Source organism: Scyliorhinus canicula, chromosome 14, assembly GCF_902713615.1.
Source record: "Scyliorhinus canicula chromosome 14, sScyCan1.1, whole genome shotgun sequence".
Classification (NCBI taxonomy): domain Eukaryota; kingdom Metazoa; phylum Chordata; class Chondrichthyes; order Carcharhiniformes; family Scyliorhinidae; genus Scyliorhinus; species Scyliorhinus canicula.
Genome location: NC_052159.1, coordinates 65,469,277 through 65,494,853, shown reverse-complemented (window position 1 = coordinate 65,494,853; position 25,577 = coordinate 65,469,277). Strand labels below are relative to the sequence as shown.

At 46.1% G+C, this 25,577-nt stretch overlaps 1 protein-coding gene across 7 annotated transcripts in view; it reads right to left on the bottom strand.

The window, feature by feature from the left end:
- The window catches only part of upf3a (UPF3A regulator of nonsense mediated mRNA decay), a 153,402-nt gene that overhangs the window by 49,401 nt on the left and 78,424 nt on the right, over positions 1-25,577 (bottom strand). For all 7 annotated transcript variants that reach the window (XM_038818912.1, XM_038818913.1, XM_038818915.1 and 4 more), the window contains one exon: positions 12,175-12,285. In XM_038818912.1, the coding sequence (XP_038674840.1) occupies positions 12,175-12,285 (111 nt within the window). The remainder of the gene's footprint in view (positions 1-12,174; positions 12,286-25,577) is intronic.

Below are 25,577 nucleotides of genomic sequence, written 5' to 3'. Positions count from 1 at the left end.
CAGGGGCCAAGGTGGGTGGTCAGTGGGTGCGCAGCAAGACGGTTGCCTTGCAGGCCGCGGTAGTGGCGGTCAGTGCCTGGGCAGCACCCCAGTCCTGTGGCGCAGGATACCCCAGCCACTCAGCCTGTTCCCCCGTCACCCAAGTCCCCTCCCCTGGCCCTGGCCCTCCACCCCACCACAGCTAACCCGGCCAGTGTCCAGCCTGGCAGCCCACAGTCGCTCCTCTCTGTGTTCTACCTCCTCTCTCTCTCCCTCATCAGCCACGACACCGGTTTCACACTTTATAAAAGCACAAGAGAACCGCGCTGTCGGGAAATCAGCCGGTTAGAGGAGGAGAATCGCGGAGGCCCCAGAGAATAATGGGTCTGGCCCGCTAATGATATTCAAATGATATTTACTGTACACGCATTGATGCTGCTGTCGAAGTGACGGAGAATTGGGATTTGCCGTCAAATCAGTGGCCGCCGTGATTTTGGGGTCACAACCTATTCTCCGCCCAATTGCGTTTCCCGATTCTGCCAACGGCCAATGGGGAATCCCGCTCCTTAAAGTCGTACAATCTGACAACATGGATGTCATAGTGAAACCTAGGGTAGCCAGATTTCCTATAATTGAGTCACAATAGAGATTCCAGTGGCGACCGTGGTGGACCTTTTGGGCCTTTTCCCCAGATAACAGTGGAGCTGAGTGTTAGTAAAAGGTGCAGGAGGGTTGGACGAAGAGAGTATCCCACCGTTGTATGGATTCGTTGACCAGAAGTGGTCGAAAAAGGAGAAAATAAATGTCGAAAGTTGGTGTGGAGTCTGCGACACAGTCGAAGATGGCGGAGGGTCAGGATCCGAGCTTGCCAGCCCAGTGGTTGATGGATCAGTTAATGACCTTCTTCCATGAGACTTTTGCCCAGCAGAGGAGAGCTTGGAGGACCTGGCAGAACCTGAGGATCGTGGGTCTGCCGGAGGGCAGCGAGGGAGCGGACGTCGGTGGATATGTGGCACGAATGTTCGAGAAGCTGCTGGGTGAAGGAGCGTTTGCTCGGACCTTGGAGGTGGACCGGGCGCACAGGGTGCTTATGAGGAAACCACAAAGAAATGAGCCGCCGAGGGCAATGGTGGTGCGGCTGCACCGATTCCTGGATAAGGGACAGGCAGACGAGGCACTGAACTTGGGAAGGCAGAGAGCTGCGTGTCTATCAGGACCTATGTGCAGAGCTGGCCAAAAGGAGGGCAAGCTTCAATAAGGTGAAGACGTCCCTCTTTAACAAGGGGGTGAAGTTCGTCTGTGGGTAACGTACGAAGGCCGGGAACCCTACTTTGGGTCACCAGAGGAGGTGATGGAATTTATTAGAGACAATAGACTGGCAGGAAAAGGAGGACATTGAACTCTGGAGGAGATGTTTCTATTTTGTATTTTGGTTTATCTTCTGGTTTGTAAGAACCATTTTTGCACCATATTTGGGGCCGTTGCTCTGTTTGGGTTTGTTTGTGTTTGATGGAGGCTGGTGGGTTGCTCTTTTCTATAATCTGGGTGGGGATTTTAAAGTTTGCATTGGGAGGTTGGTTGGGGGAGGGGGGAGAAATCAACGGGGAGTACGAAGCTAGGTGCCATGGGCAGGGGCTACCAGGCTAGCTGGGTGGGCTAGCTCACAGACGCAAAGTGGAGGGGTAGTAAGTGTGTGGACGGGGGTTGGGACTGCAGGGGAGGGACTGTTGAAGGGGGGCATGGTGGGTCGATGATGGTGGATGCCCGAGGGCGGGCCTGAGGGAGTGCGGACACGGGCTGGAGGCTGGCCCAGGAAGGGTTATGACTGATCGGCAGGAGGGGAGAGGGCGGGGTTCCCCCCGACCAGGCTGATGACATGGAATATGAGAGGATTGAATGGGCCAGTCAAGAGGGCACATCTGAAAAACTTAAAGGCGGATGTGGCAATGATACAGGAGACACACCTGAGGGTGGTGGATCTGACCAGGATGAGGAAGGGGTGGCTAGTGAAGGTATTCCATTTGGGGCGGACTCGGGGGGCAAGTACATTATGGTGAGCGCGTAGCTGGAGGGGTGCTGGTGGTGAACATTTCTGCACCGAACTGGGATGTTGTAGAGTTCATGAGGCAAGTGTTGGGGAAAATCCCTGATCTGGACTCGCATCGGTTGATTATGGGGAGGGGAAGGGGCTTTCATACGGTTATGGATCCAAGATTGTATCAGTCGAGTTTGAGGACAGGGAGGGTGTCGGCTGCTGGGAAGGAACTAAAAGGGTTTATGGAACACATGTGGAGTGGGGGTGTAGATCCATGGAGGTTTTGGTAGTCGAGAGCTAAGGAGTACTCATTCTTTTCCTATGCACACAAAGTGTACTCCTGAATTGACTTTTTTGTTTTGCATAGGAAGCTGTTGGCCGGGATGGTGGGCGTTGAGTACTCGGCGATAGTAGTGTCGGATCATGCCCCGCACTAGGTGGACTTACGGGTGAGTAAGAAGGGGGCCAGCGCCCGCACTGGAGCGGGATTATTAGTGGAGGAGGAGGTGTGTGTGTGGGTGAGGGAAGCCATTCGGAGATTCATGGAGATAAACTATACGGGGCAGCTACGGTATGGAAGGCGCTGAAGTCAGTGATGAGAGAGGAATTTATCTTTATTCGGGCACACAGGGGAAAGGTGGAGCGGGTGGAGATGGATAGATTAGTGAGGGAGATTTTCCAGGTGCTCAGGAAGTACTCGGAGGCTCCAGAGGCTGGGTTTTTGAAGGAGTGGCAGAAGCATCAGACGGAGTTTGGGTTGCTATCCACAGGGAAGGTGGTGGGGCAGTTGAGAAAGGAGAGAGGTGTGGTTATGAATATGGGAAGAAGGCTAACAGGATGCTGGCACACTAGTTAAGGAAATGGGAGGCGGCGAGGGAGATTGGGAAAGTGAAGGACAGAGGGTGGAATACGATTCTGGACCTGTGGGGGTGAAATGGGTGTTTGGAGACTTCTAAGGAGGTTATTAGAGCCAGAGTGCCCAGCGGAGTGGAGGGGATGAAGCGGCTTTTGGAGAGATTGGAATTTCCAAGGGTGGAGGAAGAGCTGGTGGAGGGCCTAAGCGCCTCAATTGGGCTGCTTGAAGTGGTGGGGGGCTGGAGGCGATGTTAGCGGGCAAAGCCCCAGAGCCGGATGAGTACCTGGTGGAATTTTATAAAATGTTGTGGGGCCCTAGCTGGTAAGGGCGTTTAATGATGCGAGGGAGCGAGGGGTACTCCCTTTGTCGATGTCACAGGCCTCTATCTCTCTCATCCTGAAGTGGGATAAGGACCCGGAACAATACGGGTCGTGTAGGCCAATCTCCCTTCTAAATGTAGATGCCAAGCTGCTGGCCAAGATCTTGGCCTCAAGAATAGAGGATTGTGTGCCAGGGGTGATAGGGAAGGACCTAACAGGGTTTGTGAAGGGGAGGCATTTAACGGTGAACATTAGAAGGCTGCTAAATGTGATCATGATGCCCTCCGAGGGAAGGGAGGTGGAGGTTGTGGTCGCCATGGATGCGGAGGAGGTCTGGTTGAGGTGGGAAATAATTGGTGGGAAAGGGGAGGGCAGGGGAGCTGTGTGTGTAGGCCAGGTTGGCTGGGTTTGGTTGGTGGTTGGGTGGGCATTATCTGTTCTGTTGTTTTTTCCCTCTTGAAAATTGTTGTTAAAAATTATATATTTTAATAAAATATATTTTTAAAATATAACTGAGTCATAATTTGAGACAGGTGCTTTGCCAAACTTAGTTTGGTTGATCATTTGCTATTTTTTCCAAAGAATTATTTAATAACAGTTAGCATTAGGTTTCGAGTATTTATGGAATGGACAAGAAATAAAGACAAAAGTACTCAACAGGAAGAGGGAAATTTCAGTAATTTGAAAGGGGATCTGGACCAAATAGGATGGAAGCAAAGGGATGGTGCAGGCGGGAGGGATTCAGATTTCTGGATAACTGGGGCTCTTTCTGGGGAAGGTGGGACCTCTATAGACAGGATGGTCTACATCTGAACCTGAGGGGCACCAATATCCTGGGGGGGAGATTTGTTAGTGCTCTTTGGGGGGGTTTAAACTAATTCAGCAGGGGCATGGGAACCTGGATTGTAGTTTAGGGGTACGGGAGATTGAGAGTATAGAGGTCAGGAGCACAGATTTGACTTCGCAGGAGGGTGCCAGTGTTCAGGTAGGTGGTTTGAAGTGTGTCTACTTCAATGCCAGGAGTATACGAAATAAGGTAGGGGAACTGGCAGCATGGGTTGGTACCTGGGACTTCGATGTTGTGGCCATTTCAGAGACATGGATAGAGCAGGGACAGGAATGGTTGTTGCAGGTTCCGGGGTTTAGGTGCTTTAGTAAAGTCAGAGAAGGGGGCAAAATAGGGGGAGGTGTGGCGCTGCTAGTCAAGGACAGTATTACGGTGGCGGAAAGGATGCTAGATGGGGACTCTTCTTCCGAGGTAGTATGGACTGAGGTTAGAAACAGGAAAGGAGAGGTCACCCTGTTGGGAGTTTTCTAATAAAACTCTAATAAAGAGTTCTAATAAAGGAATAAAAGAATGACTAGGGTAAGAGTAGGGCCAGTCAAGGACAGTGGTGAGAAGTTGTGTGTGGAGGCTGAGGAGATAAGCGAGATACTAAATGAATACTTTTCGTCAGTATTCACTCAAGAAAAAGATAATATTGTGGAGGAGAATGCTGAGACCCAGGCTATTAGAATAGATGGCATTGAGGTGCGTAGGGAAGAAGTGTTGGCAATTCTGGACAAGGTGAAAATAGATAAGTCCCTGGGGCCTGATGGGATTTATCCTAGGATTCTCTGGGAAGCCAGGGAAGAGATTGCTGAGCCATTGGCTTTGATTTTTAGGTCATCATTGGCTACAGGAATAGTGCCAGAGGACTGGAGGATAGCAAATGTGGTCCCTTTGTTTAAGAAGGGGAGTAGAGATAACCCCGGTAACTATAGGCCGGTGAGCCTAACATCTGTGGTGGGTAAAGTCTTGGAGAGGATTATAAAAGATACGATTTATAATCATCTAGATAGGAATAATATGATTAGGGATAGTCAGCATGGTTTTGTGAAGGGTAGGTCATGCCTCACAAACCTTATCGAGTTCTTTGAGAAGGTGACTGAACAGGTAGACGAGGGTAGAGCAGTTGATGTGGTGTATATGGATTTCAGTAAAGCGTTTGATAAGGTTCCCCACGGTCGGCTATTGCAGAAAATACGGAGGCTGGGGATTGAGGGTGATTTAGAGATGTGGATCAGAAATTGGCTAGTTGAAAGAAGACAGAGAGTGGTAGTTGATGGGAAATGTTCAGAATGGAGTTCAGTTACGAGTGGCGTACCACAAGGATCTGTTCTGGGGCCGTTGCTGTTTGTCATTTTTATAAATGACCTAGAGGAGGGCGCAGAAGGATGGGTGAGTAAATTTGCAGACGACACTAAAGTCGGTGGAGTTGTAGACAGTGCGGAAGGATGTTGCAGGTTACAGAGGGACATAGATAAGCTGCAGAGCTGGGCTGAGAGGTGGCAAATGGAGTTTAATGTGGAGAAGTGTGAGGTGATTCACTTTGGAAAGAATAACAGGAATGCGGAATATTTGGCTAATGGTAAAATTCTTGGTAGTGTGGATGAGCAGAGGGATCTCGGGGTCCATGTACATGGATCCCTGAAAGTTGCCACCCAGGTTGATAGGGTTATGAAGAAGGCCTATGGTGTGTTGGCCTTTATTGGTAGAGGGATTGAGTTCCGGAGCCATGAGGTCATGTTGCAGTTGTACAAAACTCTAGTACGGCCGCATTTGGAGTATTGCGTACAGTTCTGGTCGCCTCATTATAGGAAGGACGTGGAAGCTTTGGAACGGGTGCAGAGGAGATTTACCAGGATGTTGCCTGGTATGGAGGGAAAATCTTATGAGGAAAGGCTGATGGACTTGAGGTTGTTTTCATTAGAGAGAAGAAGGTTAAGAGGTGACTTAATAGAGGCATACAAAATGATCAGAGGGTTAGATAGGGTGGACAGCGAGAGCCTTCTCCCGCGGATGGAGGTGGCTAGCACGAGGGGACATAGCCTTAAATTGAGGGGTAATAGATATAGGACAGAGGTCAGAGGTGGGTTTTTTACGCAAAGAGTGGTGAGGCCGTGGAATTCCCTACCTGCAAGAGTAGTGAACTCGCCAACATTGAGGGCATTTAAAAGTTTATTGGATAAGCATATGGATGATAAGGGCATAGTGTAGGTTAGATGGCCTTTAGTTTTTTTCCATGTCGGTGCAACATCGAGGGCCGAAGGGCCTGTACTGTGCTGTATCGTTCTATGTTCTAAAGGAGGATAAAAGAATTTGAGTACTGAAAGGCATTCAAGGCGGCAATTGCTTGCGTATAGACTAAACACATTCTTGGATGGGGTAAGTCAGGGTATCCAAAGTTACATTCCCTGGATGTTTACAAATTTGAGATTAAAATGAAAAGGAAAAAGTAGCTTTGTGATAAATGCTAGCTGAATACAAGTACAGAGTAGAATTGAAAAAGGAAGAGGAATAAAGTCAATGAGAAAAGATTAACATTTACCATAAAAGGAAAACTGAAGTATTTAATAAACATATAAAGAGTAAAAGGATAAAGAGTAAAAAAAAGTCAAATAAAGTGTGATGATTAGAGATGATAAAGAAAATAAATGTTGATGGCAACAGGCATGGCCAACCTGCGAAACGTGCATTTTGCATCTACTCAAAAAAGTGCTTCCAATGTCACAATAAAAGACGAGCGACAGGGTAGAGAAATTGGATAGGATATGAACAGGCAAGAGGTAATTGGAGATTGACAGTGCTCCAAATTGAGAAAACCTTCATACTGGATGGAATGCATCCTAGGTTGCTGAGAGAAAACAGGGTGGAAATAACAGAGACTCTGTCCAGAATCCACCTTGGTTATGAGAGTTCATCCATAGGACTGGAGTGTTGTAAGTATTAGACACCTGTTAAAAAAAACACATCAGTCAGCCTAATGCTGATTATAAAAACTAGGAGCAGGAGTAGGCCATATGGCCCCTCAATCCTGCTCCGTCATTCAATGAGATCACGGCTGATCTTTTGTGGACTCAGCTCCACTTTCCGGCCCGAACACCATAAACCTTAATCCCTTTATTCTTCAAAAAACTATCTATCCTTATCTTAAAAACATTTAATGAAGGAGCCTCAACTGCTTCACAGGGCAAGGAATTCCACAGATTCACAACCCTTTGGGTGAAGATGTTCCTCCTGAACTCAGTCCTAAATCTACTTCCCCTTATTTTGAGGCTATGCTCCCTTGTTCTGCTTTCACCCGCCAGTGGAAACAACGTGCCCGCATCTATCCTATCTATTCCCTTCATAATTTTAAATGTTTCTATAAGATCCCCCCTCATCCTTCTAAATTCCAACGAGTACAATCCCAGTCTACTCAACCTCTCCTCATAATCCAACCCCCTCAGCTCTGGGATTAACCTAGTAAATCTCCTCTGCACACTCTCCAGCGCCAGTACGTCCTTTCTCAGGTAAGGAGACCAAAACTGAACACAATACTCCAGGTGTTGCCTCACTAACACCTTATACAATTGCAGCATAACCTCCCTAGTCTTAAACTCCATCCCTCTAGCAATGAAGGACAAAATTCCATTCGCTTTCTTAATCACCTGTTGTACCTGTAAACTAACTTTTTGCGACTCATGCACGAGCACACGCAGGTCTCTCTGCACAGCAACATGTTTTAATATTTTATCATTTAAATAATAATCCCTTTTGCTGTTATTCCTACCAAAATGGATAACCTCACATTTGTCAACATTGTATTCCATCTGCCAGACCCTAGCCCATTCACTTAACCTATCCAAATCCTTCTGCAGACTTACGGTATCCTCTGCACTTTTTGCTTTACCACTCATCTTAGTGTCGTCTGCAAACCTGGACACATTGCACTTGGTCCCCAACTCCAAATCATCTATGAAAATTGTGAACAATTGTGGGCCCAACACTGATCCCTGAGGGACACCACGAGCTACTGATTGCCAACCAGAGAAACATCCATTAATCCCCACTCTTTGCTTTCTATTAATTAACCAATCCTCTATCCATGCTACTACTTTACCCTTAATGCCATGCATCTTTATCTTATGCAGCAACCTTTTGTGTGGCACCTTGTCAAAGGCTTTCTGGAAATCCAGATATACCACATCCATTGGCTCCCCATTATCTACCGTTCTGGTAATGTCCTCAAAAAATTCCGCTAAATTAGTTAGGCATGACCTGCCCTTTATGAACCCATGCTGCGTCTGCCCAATGGGACAATTTCCATCCAGATGCCTCACTATTTCTTCTTTGATGATAGATTCCAGCATCTTCCCTACTACCGAAGTTAAGCTCACGGGACTATAATTACCCGCTTTCTGCCTACCTCCTTTTTAAAACAGTGGTGTCATGTTTTCTAATTTCCAAGCCACCGGGACCACCCCAGAGTCTAGTGAATTTTGGTAAATTATCACTAGTGCATTTGCAATTTCCCTAGCCATCTCTTTGAGCACTCTGGGATGCATTCCATCAGGGCCAGGAGACTTGTCTACCTTTCGCCCCATTAGCCTGCCCATCACTACCTCCTTAGTGATAACAATCATCTCAAGGTCCTCACCTGGCATAGCCTCATTTCTATCAGTCACTGGCATGTTATTTGTGTCTTCCACTGTGAAGACCAACCCAAAAAGCCTGTTCAGTTCCTCAGCCATTTCCTCATCTCCCATTATTAAATCTCCCTTCTCATCCTCTAAAGGACCAATATTTACCTTAGCCACTCTTTTTTGTTTTATATATTTGGAGAAACTTTTACTATCTGTTTTTATATTCTGAGCAAGTTTACTTTCATAATATATTTTACTCTTCTTTATAGCTTTTTAAATAGCTTTCTGTTGCCCCCAAAAGATTTCCCAGTCCTCTAGTCTCCCACTAATCTTTGCCACTTTGTATGCTTTATCCTTCAATTTGATACTCTCCCTTATTTCCTTAGAAATCCACGGTCGATTTTCCTTCTTTCTATCGTCCTTCCTTTTCGTTGGTATATACCTTTGCTGAGCAGTGAAAAATCGCTTGGAAGGTTCTCCACTGTTCCTCAACTGTTTCACCATAAAGTCTTTTCTCCCAGTCTACCTTAGCTAGCTCTTCTCTCATCCCATTGTAATCGCCTTTGTTTAAGCACAAAACACTAGTGTTTGATTTTACCTTCTCACCCTCCATCTGTATTTTAAATTCCACCATATTGTGATCGCTCCTTCCGAGAGGATCCCTAACTATGAGATCATTAATCAATCCTGTCTCATTACACAGGACCAGATCTAGGACAGCTTGTTCCCTCGTAGGTTCCATTAGATACTGTTCTGGGAAACTATCGCGGATACATTCTATAAACTCCTCCTCAAGGCTGCCTTGACCGACCTGGTTAAACCAATCGACATGTAGATTAAAATCCCCCATGATAACTGCTGTACCATTTCTACATGCATCAGTTATTTCTTTGTTTATTGCCTGCCCCACCATAATGTTACTATTTGGTGGTCTATAGACTACTCCGATCAGTGACTTTTTTGCCTTACTATTCTTGATTTCCACCCAAATGGATTCAAACTTATCCTCCATAGCACCGATGTCATCTCTTACTATTGCCCGGATGTCATCCTTAAATAACAGAGTTACACCACCTCCCTTACCATCCACTCTGTCCTTCCAAATAGTTTGATACCCGTGGATATTTAACTCCCAGTCATGACCATCCTTTAACCATGTTTCAGTAATGGCCACTAAATCATTCACGATGATTTGTGCCATCAACTCGTTTACCTTATTCAGAATACTACGAGCATTCAGGTAAAGTACACTTATGTTGGCTTTTATGCCTCTGTTTTGAATCTTAACACCTTGATCAGTAACCTCTCCTAAGTTATATTTCATCTTAACTTTCTCCTAATTTTCCTTGTCGTTGAACCCATATCTTCATGGAACAACCTGCCGCATCGCTTACCATTTATGTTTTTACTTCCCGTTTTATTCCTTTTAGTATTACTTATTCCTTTTAGTATTACTCATTTTAGTATTACTTATTCCTTTTAGTATTACTATTCCTTTTAGTATTATGGGGAAACTTTGAAACCATAATCTGGGAAAAAATTGATTGTTACTTGGAAATACATAGCCTAATGAATAGCTTAATTACTTAAATTAATTTAAATAAATTGGGCATAAAATACTTTGGCATGATTTGTGGTCATGAAGGACATTATATAATTGCAAGTTTTCTTTCTAAACCACTTGTTAGTTCACAAGCTACAGTATTGTGTCCAAATCTAGAACCACACTTGTAGGAAGGATGTTAAGATCACAGAGGATGCAAAGGAGTTTAACTAGAATGGCACAGGAATGAGGGATTTGATTATGTTGAAAGATTAGGGACTCTGGGATTGTTTTCCTTAAAGCAGAGAAGGTTATGGGAAATTTAATGGTGGTGTTCAAAGTTACAAAAGATAGAGTAAATAGGAAAAACTATCTCCACTGGGGCAGAATTCTCCCGTCTCCGACACCAAAACCGCATTCGGCGATCGGCCGGAGAATCCCCGTTGGCGCCGAAATCGGGGAGGGAGGGAGGCTCTGCCCCCTCCAAAATGGCGTACTCGCCGCATGCCGTTGAGACGGCCTCAGGATGTCACGTCAGGCCGATAGCATGGGGCACGTGTGCTTTTTCATCGGGAACCCGGTGTGGCGGCTGCGGACTGAGTCCAGCGCCGCCACAGTCATGGGGGAGCCGATCCACAGGCAGGTGGGGCTTTGGCAAGGCTGGGAGCACTAGTGGGGGATTGTCTGGGGTAGCGAGCCTCGCCAAAGGGGTGCACCATTTGGCAGGCCAGGTCCGTGTTTGGCCAACACCATGTTGTATGGCTCAGGTCACCGCCGTGCGCATGCGCGGCCATGGGCCCAGCAATTCTCCGGGCATTTCCGCAGCTAGAGCCGGGGGCTCTACGCTGCGTGTCTGCTAGCCCTCCACTGGACGGGGGATCAATGGAGGTTTTGCGCCATTTTTTTGGGTGTGAAACGCCACTGTTCCCATGCCGGCCTCAGCACATAGTCTCCCAAACGAAGAATCCAGGCCAGAGATTTACAGGCAGAGGCAAAACAGAGGGGAGATTAGAACACATATTTTTCACCACAAGTTGCTATGATCTGGAACTGCCAGAAAGGCTGAAGATGCAGACTCAATAGAAACTTTCAAAAGAGAATTAGAAATAGACTTAAAAATGAAAATAATGTAGGCATAGGGGAAAGAGTAATGGTGTAAGACTAATTGGATAGCTTTTTAAAAAATCCAGCTCAGGCACAATGGGCCACACGTAACATATGATTTTGAGAATAAACAAAAAATTAATACATTTGTAGAGTATAGTAGCTCAGTATGTTGGGGCCCAAATGTACTGGGATGCAGAGTTGTAATGTATGATTGCCCCGTTGGTAAATTACACGCATTACTTATGTCACTTGAGGTAGATGGGGCAATGTTGTTTATAGTATTAAAAATTTGCTAAATATTATAAGATCACCATTCATTATGCTTATCAGTGGATTAGTAAAAATGCTGTAAAGGAATATTAATGAATGCCAATAATGCTTCTTAAAAGATTTAAAGTAACCTGGGTCCACCGGCTTTACAGAAATCACCAAAACTGTGGCTCTCAGCCATCAGGTACTGGATTTCCAGCAGGCATAAACATCAAGATGCTATGTGAATAGAGAAACAATTTAAAGAGAAAAATCTGAATATCTGTCAAAAGAACAATAAATTGAAATATGTCAGCAAAGAAAAAGCTGAGATATCTGGCTTAACTTAGACAGCGATTACTTAACAGAGCAGAAGAACCAAGGGGCCTTTGCATTCCTTTGGGTTAGAAATTTGATTTAAAATCTCTCATTTTCAAAACCTTTTTTTAAATAAAATAAATACGATGCACGTAAGGGCCAACTCAACTAAATTTGTTTCAACTCAAGTCTGACAAGCTATTGCTACTGAGCTAATTATATACTGCAGTAAAAATATATGAAATAATTTTGCTAGTGACACAAAAATAAGTTTTTAAAAATGCTAGAAATATAACCTGAAAATCACCATCAGACTAACCGATCAGTTCCCTGGTCTTTGCCTCTATCTCTCCCAGGAGTGTCTCTGGGTTGGCTGCAATTTTCTCTTCATCTGCACAGTAACTTTCCAGGAACTTTCTGTACTCAGGATCTGTAGTTGCATAAAAAAAAGATATTCAATTACTTATCGAGCTTAAAGCAGATTTTTAAAAAATGCCCATTTTCATCATGAACTGAAGGCCTGCCTTTAATTCATTTATTTGCAGAGTTTTTAAATGGAACCATCTTTATAGGGTCCCCCACTGCATCCAGCACTCCAGATAATGCTCCACACTCGCATACCCTGGCAATTCTCACACTCCTTCAGACACTTTCCACATTTCCCCCTTATAGCACACCCATTTTTCATGACAAATTTCCGATACAGCTCAACCCTCAAGCCCGACAATGCTCACTGCACAACCCCCAACAAAGTTCACCCCTTCTGGCAAAGCTCACTACCTCCCCCAACACAGCTCACTCCTCTCCTGGCTATGCTTGTCCTCTCACCCACAAGTTCAGAGAGAGTTCACCCCCTCTCCTGACACAGCTCAAACTCCCATCCTGAGACATATCAACCACAACTGTCCCTTCCCCATCCACTGACAAAGTTCTCAACCTGCAATTCTGCAACCCCCCCCCAACCCCTACATTATGATACTGCTTACCCAACTCTGTTCCAACATCAGTTGGATTAAGGAACCAGAGATTCCAAAAGGTGCGTGAACATTGTTGGGGTGGGAAGGAGTTCATCTGTGACGAGGGAAATTGAGCTGTATCAGGAAGGGGTGGAGTAGTGTCGTGGGGTGAGGTGAGTATGGTGCACATAGGGGTGAGTGTGGAAGGGTTGCCATGGTGCTGGAGTGCTTTGACAGTCCACCTGATTACTTATAGTTGATCTTCCAAGCATGTTTTACACCTGCTAGGAATAGCTCTAAATAAATCAATGTAAATGCCAGGATTTGCTTTGGGCAAGCTACCTAAGCTTATGTGGTGACAGGTCCAGTGGAGACAAGAGCTCCGACTGAACCAGGGTCACAGCCTGAGGATTCCGGGTAAACCATTTCGGACAGACATAAGGAGATACTTCTTCACACAAAGAGTGGTGATCCTGTGGAATTCATTACCACAGCAAGTAGTTGATGTTAAAACTTTGAATATATTCAAGAGGCGGCTGGATAGAGCACTTGGGGAAAATGGGATCAAAGTCTATGGGGAGAAAGCAGGATTAGGTTACTGAGTTGGATGATCAGCCATGATCGTGATAAATGGCGCAGCAGGATCAAAGGGCCAAAAGGCCTCCTCCTGCTCCTATCTTTGATGCTAAAACTTTGAATATATTCAAGCGGCGGCTGGATAGAGCACTTGGGGAAAATGGGATAAAAGTCTATGGGGAGAAAGCAGGATTAGGCTACTGAGTTGGATGATCAGCCATGATCGTGATAAATGGCGCAGCAGGCTCAAAGGGCCAAAAGGCCTCCTCCTGCTCCTATCTTTGATGCTAAAACTTTGAATATATTCAAGAGGCGGCTGGATAGAGCACTTGGGGAAAATGGGATAAAAGTCTATGGGGAGAAAGCAGGATTAGGCTACTGAGTTGGATGATCAGCCATGATCGTGATAAATGGCACAGCAGGCTCAAAGGGCCAAAAGGCCTCCTCCTGCTCCTATCTTCTATGCATCTATGTATTTCTGAGGTATCAGTTCCTTGATCCAGCGTAAATCGACTTCCTGGAACTTGTAATGCTATGGCAATCCTTAATAGCAGCAAGCGTTTCAGTGTTCGCTGCTTTTGGGATTAGAAGATCCCAATATCTCCTTATGTGGCTTAGTGTCATAATTTGTTTTATGATTATGCTGTGAAGTGACTTGGGACCTTTTATTTCTTTCTAGACACTAAATTGTGTTGTTTGTGATATGCATCTGAATTTTGGAAGCTGACAAACAAAAGGCTATTCTGCCCATCAGCATCTTTGATTAGTGGCTGAATTATTTACCAGGTAACTCAAGTAATTCATACTGGCTGAGATCATGAATCCTATTCAATTCCAAACCTCCAACCTGATTACCATTTTGAATGACATGGTCTAGAATGAATACATGGATCAGGATTCTGAGAAGGGGCAACAATAATGACTGGTTGCACTTCTTTGATTTAAAGCCATTTTCTACGTGCAAATTTATTTGGGGCTGCCTGAGCCCAGCTAAGAGATTCAGCTATTCCAACTCCAAGGTAATACTTAATGTAAGAAGCTTCAACTTTGCACTGACATATAGGTCAAAACACCTTGGTTTTGCTAGAAGTGGGGTGGTGGGGGGGGGGGGGGGCACGCACGGTGAGACAGTAGTTAGCACTGCCGCCTCACAGAGCAAGGAATCCGGGTTAAATTCCAGTCTTGGGTGACTGCGGAGTTCGCACATTCTGCGTGCATTTCCACCGGCTGCTCCCGCTCGTCCCACAGTCCAAAGATGCGCAGGTAAGGTGGATTGGCCATATCTTTTTATTAAAACAGTAAAAGATACATACAAGGCCAAACGGTACAAACACTAATTTTGTGTTGGAGAAACAGTACCAACATACAGGGAGGGGAGGTAGGATACTCTGATTATTAAAACGGTTCACAACACAGTTGTACTAAAAAACAAACGGTATACGCACTAAACTTTGCGCTGGAGATCAGATACCCTCGCCTTTGTACCAACAGAAGGGAAAGGAAGGAGTGGTGGGGAGGGAGCGAGTCGGGGCGTTGGTGGAGGGGGGGGGGGGGGCTGCTAAATTGCCCCTTAGTGTCCATAGATGTGAAGGTTAACTGGGGTTACGGGCTTATGGGGATAGGTCAGGGGAGTGGGTCTTGGTAGGTTGTTCTTTCGGAGAGTCGGTGCATACCCAAGGGGCTGAATGGCCTCCTTCTGCACTGTAGAAGTTCTGCGGTTCCAGTTCTGTAGATCAAGCATAGCAAGCTTTTCAATTACAGTAAAATATCCTGTTCGTGCCAACTCCCATCTATTCACCTGTTCAGCATCAAATTCATTTCTTTGTTGGTTTATGGCCAGAGGTTTGGTCTGATAATGTGAAAATTCAATTGTGTAAGCCGCACATGGCACATTCAAGGAAGTCATAGCAGTGGTAATGGTTCTCTGTGCTACTCCCAGTTCTTGCTGTTCCTTACCTCAGCACATGAAGGCATATTCTGGCTTCTAGGGGATAGGAGATCCACTTGGGGAAGTAGTGCGTGACTGAATACAAGTAATATATCTGGGAAAAACCCCACATCATCATAATCATCTTTATTAGAGTCACAAGTAGGCTTACATTAACATTGCAATCAAGTTGCTGTGAAAAGCTCTGAGTCGCCACATTCCGGCGCCTGTTTGGGTACACAGAAGGAGAATACAGCATGGTTGAAGGCACCGGGCCCGGTACTCCTCCAGAAGCACGTCAGGGCACACAAAACTGACCCACTCGTAGAGAAAGTGCTTCTACTACACTCAAACCCCCAATACGCCTTCATAGAGTACCCTGACGGCCGTCAGGACACTGTATCCCTCCGGGACCTAGCGCCGGCAGGATCGAATCCCACCACTACCACCGCTGAGGTATCCCTCACACTACACCCCACCCAACTCGTCGCGCCCCACGCCCCCGCACCTACCGGATCGCTACACATGTTCCGCGCACCCACGCCCACAAGCTTCCAGCGCCCCCAGTCGAACCAGATGGGTACGAAGCTCGGACAGAATCACCCCCGGAGTCCGCCATCGTACCCCAACCAACCGTGATCGTTCAGCCACCAGAAGAGGCTGCAACCCCGGTGCTCCGCCGATCACAACGGACAACTCGACCATTGGACAGACTCAATTTGTAAGCCATCACCCCTGCCGGACTTGATTTTTTCACAGGGGGTGAATGTGGTGAATTATAAACACTAATAATCCACACTGTATTGAGTGTGTTGAGCCTGTACCTTGTACTAGTACCATGTACTAGATCATGTGTAGCTCTACCCATAGAGGGAGATGAGGAGCTTGTACAGGGCTCCACCCTTGGCTCCGCCCATGGCTCCTCCCCCTAACAGGAAGTATAAAGGTTGCTGTTGTGAGCCTGCCTGCCAGTTCATCTAGAGTTTATCTCGTCACAGGCAGGCTCTGTTGTAAGACGATTAAAACCACTGTTTGTTTCTAACCACGTGTCGTGTGAATTGATGGTCTCATCAGGAATCGAACTTGGGATCCTGAAGCTAACCACTGTGCTACCATGCTGCCCATTTAACAGTGACCTTGGGTAAAATGTTTAACCTGCCCTTTATAATACTGGAAACACGTGGTCTGAAGAAACCAGTGACATCAAAATATTGGAGATACAGGACTTGCAAGTTAAATCATCCTCCTAAAACAAAAGCATAATCAATCTTTCAAGGTAATCTTTGAGAAAGTCATTAGGGAAATAATCCACAATGGTTGGTATTGAAAGGAAGGTGGATATTAATAAATACCATCACTCTTTGGAGCAAAAGTGACTGAGGGGAGTTTAATCAAAGTGTAGATTGACAGGAACAGCTAAAGTAGGCAAAGAAAAACTCTACCCCATAGCCATAAACAAAGGAACATAGATTTATGGTTTTGAGCAGGAGATACAGGAGGGGATGAGAGGAAGGAACGTCTTACACAGTGAGTGGTAAGAATTGGAACTCGCTGCATCCAACAGTGGTGGAGGCACAGATGATTTCAAAAGGAAATTGGATGGATAGTGAAATAAATTAGCAGGGGTATGGGGATAAAGCAGCTGAATGGGATAGACTAAAGTGCTCTGCAGTGAGGAGACATGGACTCAATGAGGAATGATCTCCTGTGCCACAATGACTATTTGTGGGTAGCACGGTAGCACAGTTGCTTCACAGCTCCAGGGTCCCAGTTTCGATTCTCGGCTTGGGTCACTGTTCGTACGCTGTCTGCACGTTCTCCCCGTGTCTGCGTGGGTTTTCTCCAGCTGCTCTGGTTTCCTCCCACAGTCCAAAGATGTGCAGGTTAGGTGGATTAGCCATGATAAATTTCCCTTAGTGTCGGGTTGGGTGGGGTTACTGGGTTATGGGGTTACAGGGATAGGGTGGAGGCGTGGGCTTAAAATGGGGTGCTATTTCCAAGGGCCGGTGCAGACTTGATGGGCCGAATGGCCTTCTTCTGCACTGTAAATTCTATGATTCTATGAAAGGAAAACATTTCAGCAATTAGTTTTGCAAGTTTGGTCATTTGCAGTTTCTTTTCCCCTTTGCTACTCAACAATTCAAAGCAAACACTTTAATCTAATCAGACCTATGGAGGTTAGTAACAGAACAGAAACTGGTTTGTCATTGATACTGGTTTTGCCATCTCATGTAAACTCAGCCACAATATTAGCATAATCTTTTGGGGTTTCCACATCAAATGGCAGGACTGGGGGAATAACATGTCACTAAAAAATGGATTACAAATTAAAAAGATCCGAGTAGGGTTCAGAATAGTTTTAATTCCTGTGGTTTCACCAACTACGGAATGGAAAGGAGAGCTGGAGGTACTGCTATAGGATTTGAGGGATTGAAATGCTGATATTGGTGAGATTAGCCAAGGACAGAAGAGAGAAGACTGCTTCTCAAACCTCTCCCAGTGCCTCTGAAAGAGCTGACAACCTCCCCTCCCCCACTATGAGACAGCACAACCCTCTCCACATTGACAAAGCTCTCAACCTGCATCGCAACTCTGACACTGCTTACCCAACTTTGTTCCAACATCAATTGGATTAAGGAGCCAGGGATTCCGAAAGTTAAAACAGGAGAGGGATGGGAGTGGATTGGTGAACATTTCTGGGGATAGACGAATGTGGCCAAGACGTGAGCAGGTGTATTCCCTCATGCCTGAAGTCAGTGCCCAAGAGGTTCAAAGAGAACCCGTTGGCACGGTGGTTAGCATTTTTGCCTCACAGCATCAGGGACCCAGGTTCAATTCCAGCCTTGAGTGGTTGTCTGTGTGGAGTTTGCACATTCTCCCTGTGTCTGTGCGTTTCCTCCAGGTGCTCCCGTTTCCTCCCGCAGTCCTAAGATGTGAAGGTTAGGTGGATTGGCCATGCTAAATTGTTCCTTAGTGTCCGAAGATGTGCAGGTTAGGTGGGGTAACAGGGATAGGGTGGGGGTGGGCCTAGGTGGAGTGCTCTTACAGAGGGTTGGTGCAAACTCAATAGGCTCAATGGCCTCCTTCTGCACTATAGGGATTCAAGGATGCTACCTCAGGTGGGCAGGGAATGTAAGTGGCATAACACTAGGCTTCCCAGCATTCTCATGCACCACACTTCTCAGAACAATGCAAGCAGCTCCACCTTTCCTCTCTCTAGGCACCACCTCACATCCTCATCTGAACATCCAACATTCACAATCACCCTCAATCTTTATACCAACTAGGCCTCAAAGACACTCCATAAGACAGCCGGGACATTGAAAACAGCGGGAGAGGAGAGACAGCCGGGACATTGAAAAGAGCGCGAGAGGTAAGACAGCCGGGACATTGAAAACAGCGCGAGAGGAGAGACAGCCAGGACATTGAAAAGAGCGCGAGAGGAGAGACAGCTGGGACATTGAAAAGAGCGCGAGAGGTAAGACAGCCGGGACATTGAAAACAGCGCGAGAGGAGAGACAGCCAGGACATTGAAAAGAGCGCGAGAGGAGAGACAGCTGGGACATTGAAAAGAGCGCGAGAGGTAAGACAGCCGGGACATTGAAAAGAGCGCGAGAGGAGAGACAGCTGGGACATTGAAAAGAGCGCGAGAGGTAAGACAGCCGGGACATTGAAAACAGCGCGAGAGGAGAGACAGCCAGGACATTGAAAAGAGCGCGAGAGGTAAGACAGCCGGGACATTGAAAACAGCGCGAGAGGAGAGACAGCCAGGACATTGAAAAGAGCGCGAGAGGTAAGACAGCCGGGACATTGAAAAGAGCGGGAGGGGACACATTGAGAGCGGCGGGGTGCCAGTGGGAGCAAAGATAATATAAGGCGGGAACTGGAAGTACGACCCGCGGACTTCTGGGAAGGATTTTCTCCTAGCCAATAAATTGTGGTGGAGAGGATACCCGAGACACTACACGTGTAGTGTCTCCCACCCGCCCTCCTCCTCTAACCTAATAATAAGACCCATTGAGGTGAGCAGGTAAGTGCTATATTATATTATTATTTTTTTATTTGTTTTATATTTGTTTACCAGAACTTGGTTGAAATTAAGTGGGATGGCAGGGAAGGTAGTGCAATGTTCCTCCTGCAGGATATTTGAAGTGAGGGATGCCGTTAGTGTCCCTGCTGATTTTACCTGCAGGAAGTGCAGCCAGCTCCAGCTCCTACAAGACCGAGTTATGGTACTGGAGCTGGAGTTGGATGAACTTCGGATCATTCGGGAGGCAGAGGTGGTCATAGATAGGAGCTTCAGGGAAGTAGTTACACCAAAGACTGGAGATAGATGGGTAACTGTAAGAGGGACTGGGAAGAAGCAGACAGTGCAGGGACCCCCTGCGGTCGTTCCCCTGAGTAACAAGTATACCGTTTTGGATACTTGTGGGGGGGACGACTTACCAGGGGTAAGCCATGGGGTGCGGGACTCTAGCACGGAGTCTGTCCCTGTTGCTCAGAAGGGATGTGGGGAGAGGAGCAGAGCATTAGTAATTGGGGACTCAATAGTCAGGGGCACAGATAGGAGATTTTGTGGGAGCGAGAGAGACTCACGTTTGGTATGTTGCCTCCCAGGTGCAAGGGTAAGTGATGTCTCGGATCGTGTTTTTCGGGTCCTTAAGGGGGAGGGGGAGCAGCCCCAAGTCGTAGTCCACATTGGCACTAACGACATAGGTAGGAAAGGGGACAAGGATGTCAGGCAGGCCTTTAGGGAGCTAGGATGGAAGCTCAGAGCGAGAACAAACAGAGTTGTTATCTCTGGGTTGTTGCCCGTGCCACGTGATAGTGAGACGAGGAATAGGGAGAGAGAGCAATTAAACACGTGGCTACAGGGATGGTGCAGGCGGGAGGGATTCAGATTTCTGGATAACTGGGGCTCTTTCTGGGGAAGGTGGGACCTCTATAGACAGGATGGTCTACATCTGAACCTAAGGGGCACCAATATCCTGGGGGGGAGATTTGTTAGTACTCTTTGGGGGGGTTTAAACTAATTCAGCAGGGGCATGGGAACCTGGATTGTAGTTTTGGGGTGCGAGAGATTGAGAGTAGAGAGGTCAGGAGCACAGATTTGACTTCGCAGGAGGGCGGCAGTGTTCAGGTAGGTGGTTTGAAGTGTGTCTATTTCAATGCCAGGAGTATACGAAATAAGATAGGGGAACTGGCAGCATGGGTTGGTACCTGGGACTTCGATATTGTGGCCATTTCAGAGACATGGATAGAGCAGGGACAGGAATGGTTGTTGCAGGTTCCGGGGTTTAGGTGCTTTAGTAAAGTCAGAGAAGGGGGCAAAAGAGGGGGAGGTGTGGCGCTGCTAGTCAAGGACAGTATTACGGTGGCAGAAAGGGTGCAAGATGGGGACTCTTCTTCCGAGGTAGTATGGGCTGAGGTTAGAAACAGGAAAGGAGAGGTCACCCTGCTGGGAGTTTTCTATAGGCCACCTAATAGTTCTAGGGGTGTAGAGGAAAGGATGGCGAAGATGATTCTGGAAAAGAGCGAAAGTAACAGGGTAGTTGTTATGGGAGACTTTAACTTTCCTAATATTGACTGGAAAAGATATAGTTCGAGTACATTGGATGGGTCGTTCTTTGTGCAATGTGTGCAGGAGGGTTTTCTGACACAATATGTTGACAGGCCAACAAGAGGTGAGGCCACTTTGGATTTGGTTTTGGGTAATGAACCAGGCCAGGTGTTAGATCTGGAGGTAAGTGAACACTTTGGAGACAGTGACCACAATTCGGTGACCTTTACATTAGTGATGGAAAGGGATAAGTATACCCCGCAGGGCAAGAGTTATAGCTGGGGGAAGGGCAATTATGATGCCATTAGACATGACTTAGGATGTGTAGGTTGGAGAAGTAGGCTGCAAGGGTTGGGCACACTGGATATGTGGAGCTTGTTCAAGGAACAGCTATTGCGTGTTCTTGATCAATACGTACCAGTCAGACAGGGAGGAAAGGGTAGAGCGAGGGAACCGTGGTTTACCAAAGAAGTGGAATCTCTTGTTAAGAGGAAAAAGGAGGCCTATGTGAAGATGAGGCGTGAAGTTTCAGTTGGGGCGCTTGATAGTTACAGGGAAGCGAGGAAGGATCTAATGAGAGAGCTAAGACGAGCAAGGAGGGGACATGAGAAGTCTTTGGCAGGTAGGATCAAGGAAAACCCAAAAGCTTTCTATAGGTATGTCAGGAATAAAAGAATGACTAGGGTAAGAGTAGGGCCAGTCAAGGACAGTGGTGGGAAGTTGTGTGTGGAGGCTGAGGAGATAAGCGAGATACTAAATGAATACTTTTTGTCAGTATTCACTCAGGAAAAAGATAATATTGTGGAGGAGAATGCTGAGACCCAGGCTATTAGAATAGATGGCATTGAGGTGAGTAGGGAAGAAGTGTTGGCAATTCTGGACAAGGTGAAAATAGATAAGTCCCCGGGGCCTGATGGGATTTATCCTAGGATTCTCTGGGAAGCCAGGGAAGAGATTGCTGAGCCTTTGGCTTTGATTTTTAGGTCATCATTGGCTACAGGAATAGTGCCAGAGGACTGGAGGATAGCAAATGTGGTCCCTTTGTTCAAGAAGGGGAGTAGAGATAACCCCGGTAACTATAGGCCAGTGAGCCTAACATCTGTGGTGGGTAAAGTCTTGGAGAGGATTATAAAAGATACGATTTATAATCATCTAGATAAGAATAATATGATTAGGGATAGTCAGCATGGTTTTGTGAAGGGTAGGTCATGCCTCACAAACCTTATCGAGTTCTTTGAGAAGGTGACTGAACAGGTGGACGAGGGTAAAGCAGTTGATGTGGTGTATATGGATTCAGTAAAGCGTTTGATAAGGTTCCCCACGGTCGGCTATTGCAGAAAATACGGAGGCTGGGGATTGAGGGTGATTTAGAGATGTGGATCAGAAATTGGCTAGTTGAAAGAAGACAGAGAGTGGTGGTTGATGGGAAATGTTCAGAAAGGAGTTCAGTTACGAGTGGCGTACCACAAGGATCTGTTCTGGGGCCGTTGCTGTTTGTCATTTTTATAAATGACCTAGAGGAGGGAGCAGAAGGATGGGTAAGTAAATTGCAGACGACACTAAAGTCGGTGGAGTTGTAGACAGTGCGGAAGGATGTTGCAGGTTACAGAGGGACATAGATAAGCTGCAGAGCTGGGCTGAGAGGTGGCAAATGGAGTTTAATGTGGAGAAGTGTGAGGTGATTCACTTTGGAAAGAATAACAGGAATGCGGAATATTTGGCTAATTCTTGGTAGTGTGGATGAGCAGAGGGATCTCGGTGTCCATGTACATAGATCCCTGAAAGTTGCCACCCAGGTTGATAGGGTTGTGAAGAAGGCCTATGGTGTGATGGCCTTTATTGGTAGAGGGATTGAGTTCCGGAGCCATGAGGTCATTTTGCAGTTGTACAAAACTCTAGTACGGCCGCATTTGGAGTATTGCGTACAGTTCTGGTCGCCTCATTATAGGAAGGACGTGGAAGCTTTGGAACGGGTGCAGAGGAGATTTACCAGGATGTTGCCTGGTATGGAGGGAAAATCTTATGAGGAAAGGCTGATGGACTTGAGGTTGTTTTCGTTAGAGAGAAGAAGGTTAAGAGGTGACCTAATAGAGGCATACAAAATGATCAGAGGGTTAGATAGGGTGGACAGCGAGAGCCTTCTCCCGCGGATGGAGGTGGCTATCACGAGTGGACATAGCCTTAAATTGAGGGGTAATAGATATAGGACAGAGGTCAGAGGTGGGTTTTTTACGCAAAGAGTGGTGAGGCCGTGGAATGCCCTACCTGCAACAGTAGTGAACTCGCCAACATTGAGGGCATTTAAAAGTTTATTGGATAAGCATATGGATGATAAGGGCATAGTGTAGGTTAGATGGCCTTTAGTTTTTTTTTCCATGTCGGTGCAACATTGAGGGCCGAAGGGCCTGTACTGCGCTGTATCGTTCTATGTTCTAAATGCTGTCCTTCTCTCCTCCCCACACAATCCATTTCTCTCACTCATCTCTCTTGTTTTATCTCCTTCCAGATGACAATACAGAACTCGATGCCAAGAAATGGAAGGGAGAGGGGTGCACTGGTTGGTGCTTCAGTAAGTGTCACCTTTATGATCACTGGAAAATGGATATTCACCTGCTCTATTGGGATGGTGGTCTTGGTCCAGAAGACTGCAAATGTTAGCAACAAGCTACTGTGAAAGCCCAAGCCTCCTGAGGCACTGGTGTTCATATACCTTGAGAGAGAGCTGACCCTCTTCTTGTAGACCATGTCAGGAGTATCACTCAGTCAAAGAACAAAGAACAATACAGCACAAGAACAGGCCCTTCACCCCCCCCCCCCCCCCTCCCCCCCCCCCACAAAGCCTGTACCGGTCATTATATCCTCTTAGCCTCAGTTCTTCCTAGTGTTGTACTCATCTATACCCATCCTACAGGCACTCATCACCCTCTGTGTAAAAAACCTGCCTCGCACATCTCCCCTAAACTATGCCCCCTAGTGACTGACCCTCCACCCTGGGAAAGAGTGCCTGCCCATCCACTCTATCCATGCTCCTCATAATCTTGTAGACCTCTATCAGGTCGCCCCTCAACCTCCATCGTTCTAATGAAAACAGTCCGAGTCTATTCAGCCACTCTGCATAGCTAACACCCTCCAGACCAGACAATATCCTGGTAAACCTCCTCTGCACCCTCCCCAAAGCCTCTACATCCATCTGATAGTGTGGCGACCAGAATTGTGCACAATATTCCAAGTGCGGCCGTACCAAAGTTCTATACAATGTTATGGGCCAGGGTTTAGAGAACCCCAAAGTGTATCATGGAGTTTACCTGACCCACAACTTTTAATAGATTGTGGTATGGGGAGCACACGGCCCTCTCGACAGGTGTGCTACAGCAGAAATGGAAAAGTATTTTTTTAAAGCAAAACAATGTTTATTCAATAAACTCAAGTTAACCTTTTTAAAATATACCATTAATTCAAATACAACCCACAAGACTACAACACTAAGTAATCCTTTAAGCTTTCATTTTAACATCCATAAGACTTAAAAAAGAACTTTTAGCAGAAGCACATCAGGTTAAAGTAACGACTGAGAGCAGTTATTAGTTTAAATCACCAAAGGATTGATTTACAGTTTTTAGATTACAGAGAGAGAGACTAATACCCCTTCTGGCTGTGACTGCAGCTATCCAGCTCTGAAAACTACCTAAAACGAAATTAAAAAGCTGACAGACAGCTCAGCTCTACCCATTCTCTCACATCACTGCAGTAATAAACACGCATTTCTTAAAGGTACTCTCATTACAGATAATTATCGACATACCCATTTATAAACACCCATTTCTTAAAGGTACTCTCACATGACACCTTCCCCAAAGAAAGAAAAATGAACCATCAACTTCACAATGGTTTCATTTTTCACCTTTTCACTATCCTTTAAGAAATGCACACAGTAAATATACTTTTTCATTTCAAAAAAACAACATAAGTAAACAGGTATAATAATAGAGTCCATTTTTTTTTTTGTTCTTCCTCCAACTGAAACTGCTTCCGTTCATCACATTCGTGACAAAGCATCGTCTATCACGTTTTCTCGTCCTGCCACATGTACTATTTTTAAATGAAATGGCTGAAACAATAAACTCCAGCGAAACAGCCTTGCATTGTTATTCTGGAATCGCTCCAAAAACGTCAACGGATTATGATTAGTATATATAATGGTGTCAGACGGCTTGCTGGTCACATAAGTGTGAAAATGTTGCAGAGCCAGCACCAAACTCAAAGTCTCCTTCTCAATCGTTGAATACTTTTTCTGGTGAGAATTCAATTTCTTTCAAAAATAACCAATAGCCCTTGGCTAACTCTAGCCCTTCGTTGTCGTCTTGCAGAAGCACCGCACCTACACCCACATCACTCGCATCAACCGCCACTTTGAATGGTTTCGTATAATTTGGGATGGCTAACACAGAAGCAGTGGTTAACATAGCCTTCAGGCCATCAAACGCCTGTTGACACTCCGCTGTCCACTGGAATTTGTTACACTTCTTGAGCAAGTCTATCAGTGGAGTGACCACACTGCTGAAATTCGGTACAATTTCTGGTAAAATCCACTCATACCAAGAAATCACATTATTTCCCATTGTGGGGAGGGCATTGGAAACTCCCCAATAACTTTTGGTTTCACATCCCGTGGGACCATTTGACCCCGTCCAATTGTATGGCCA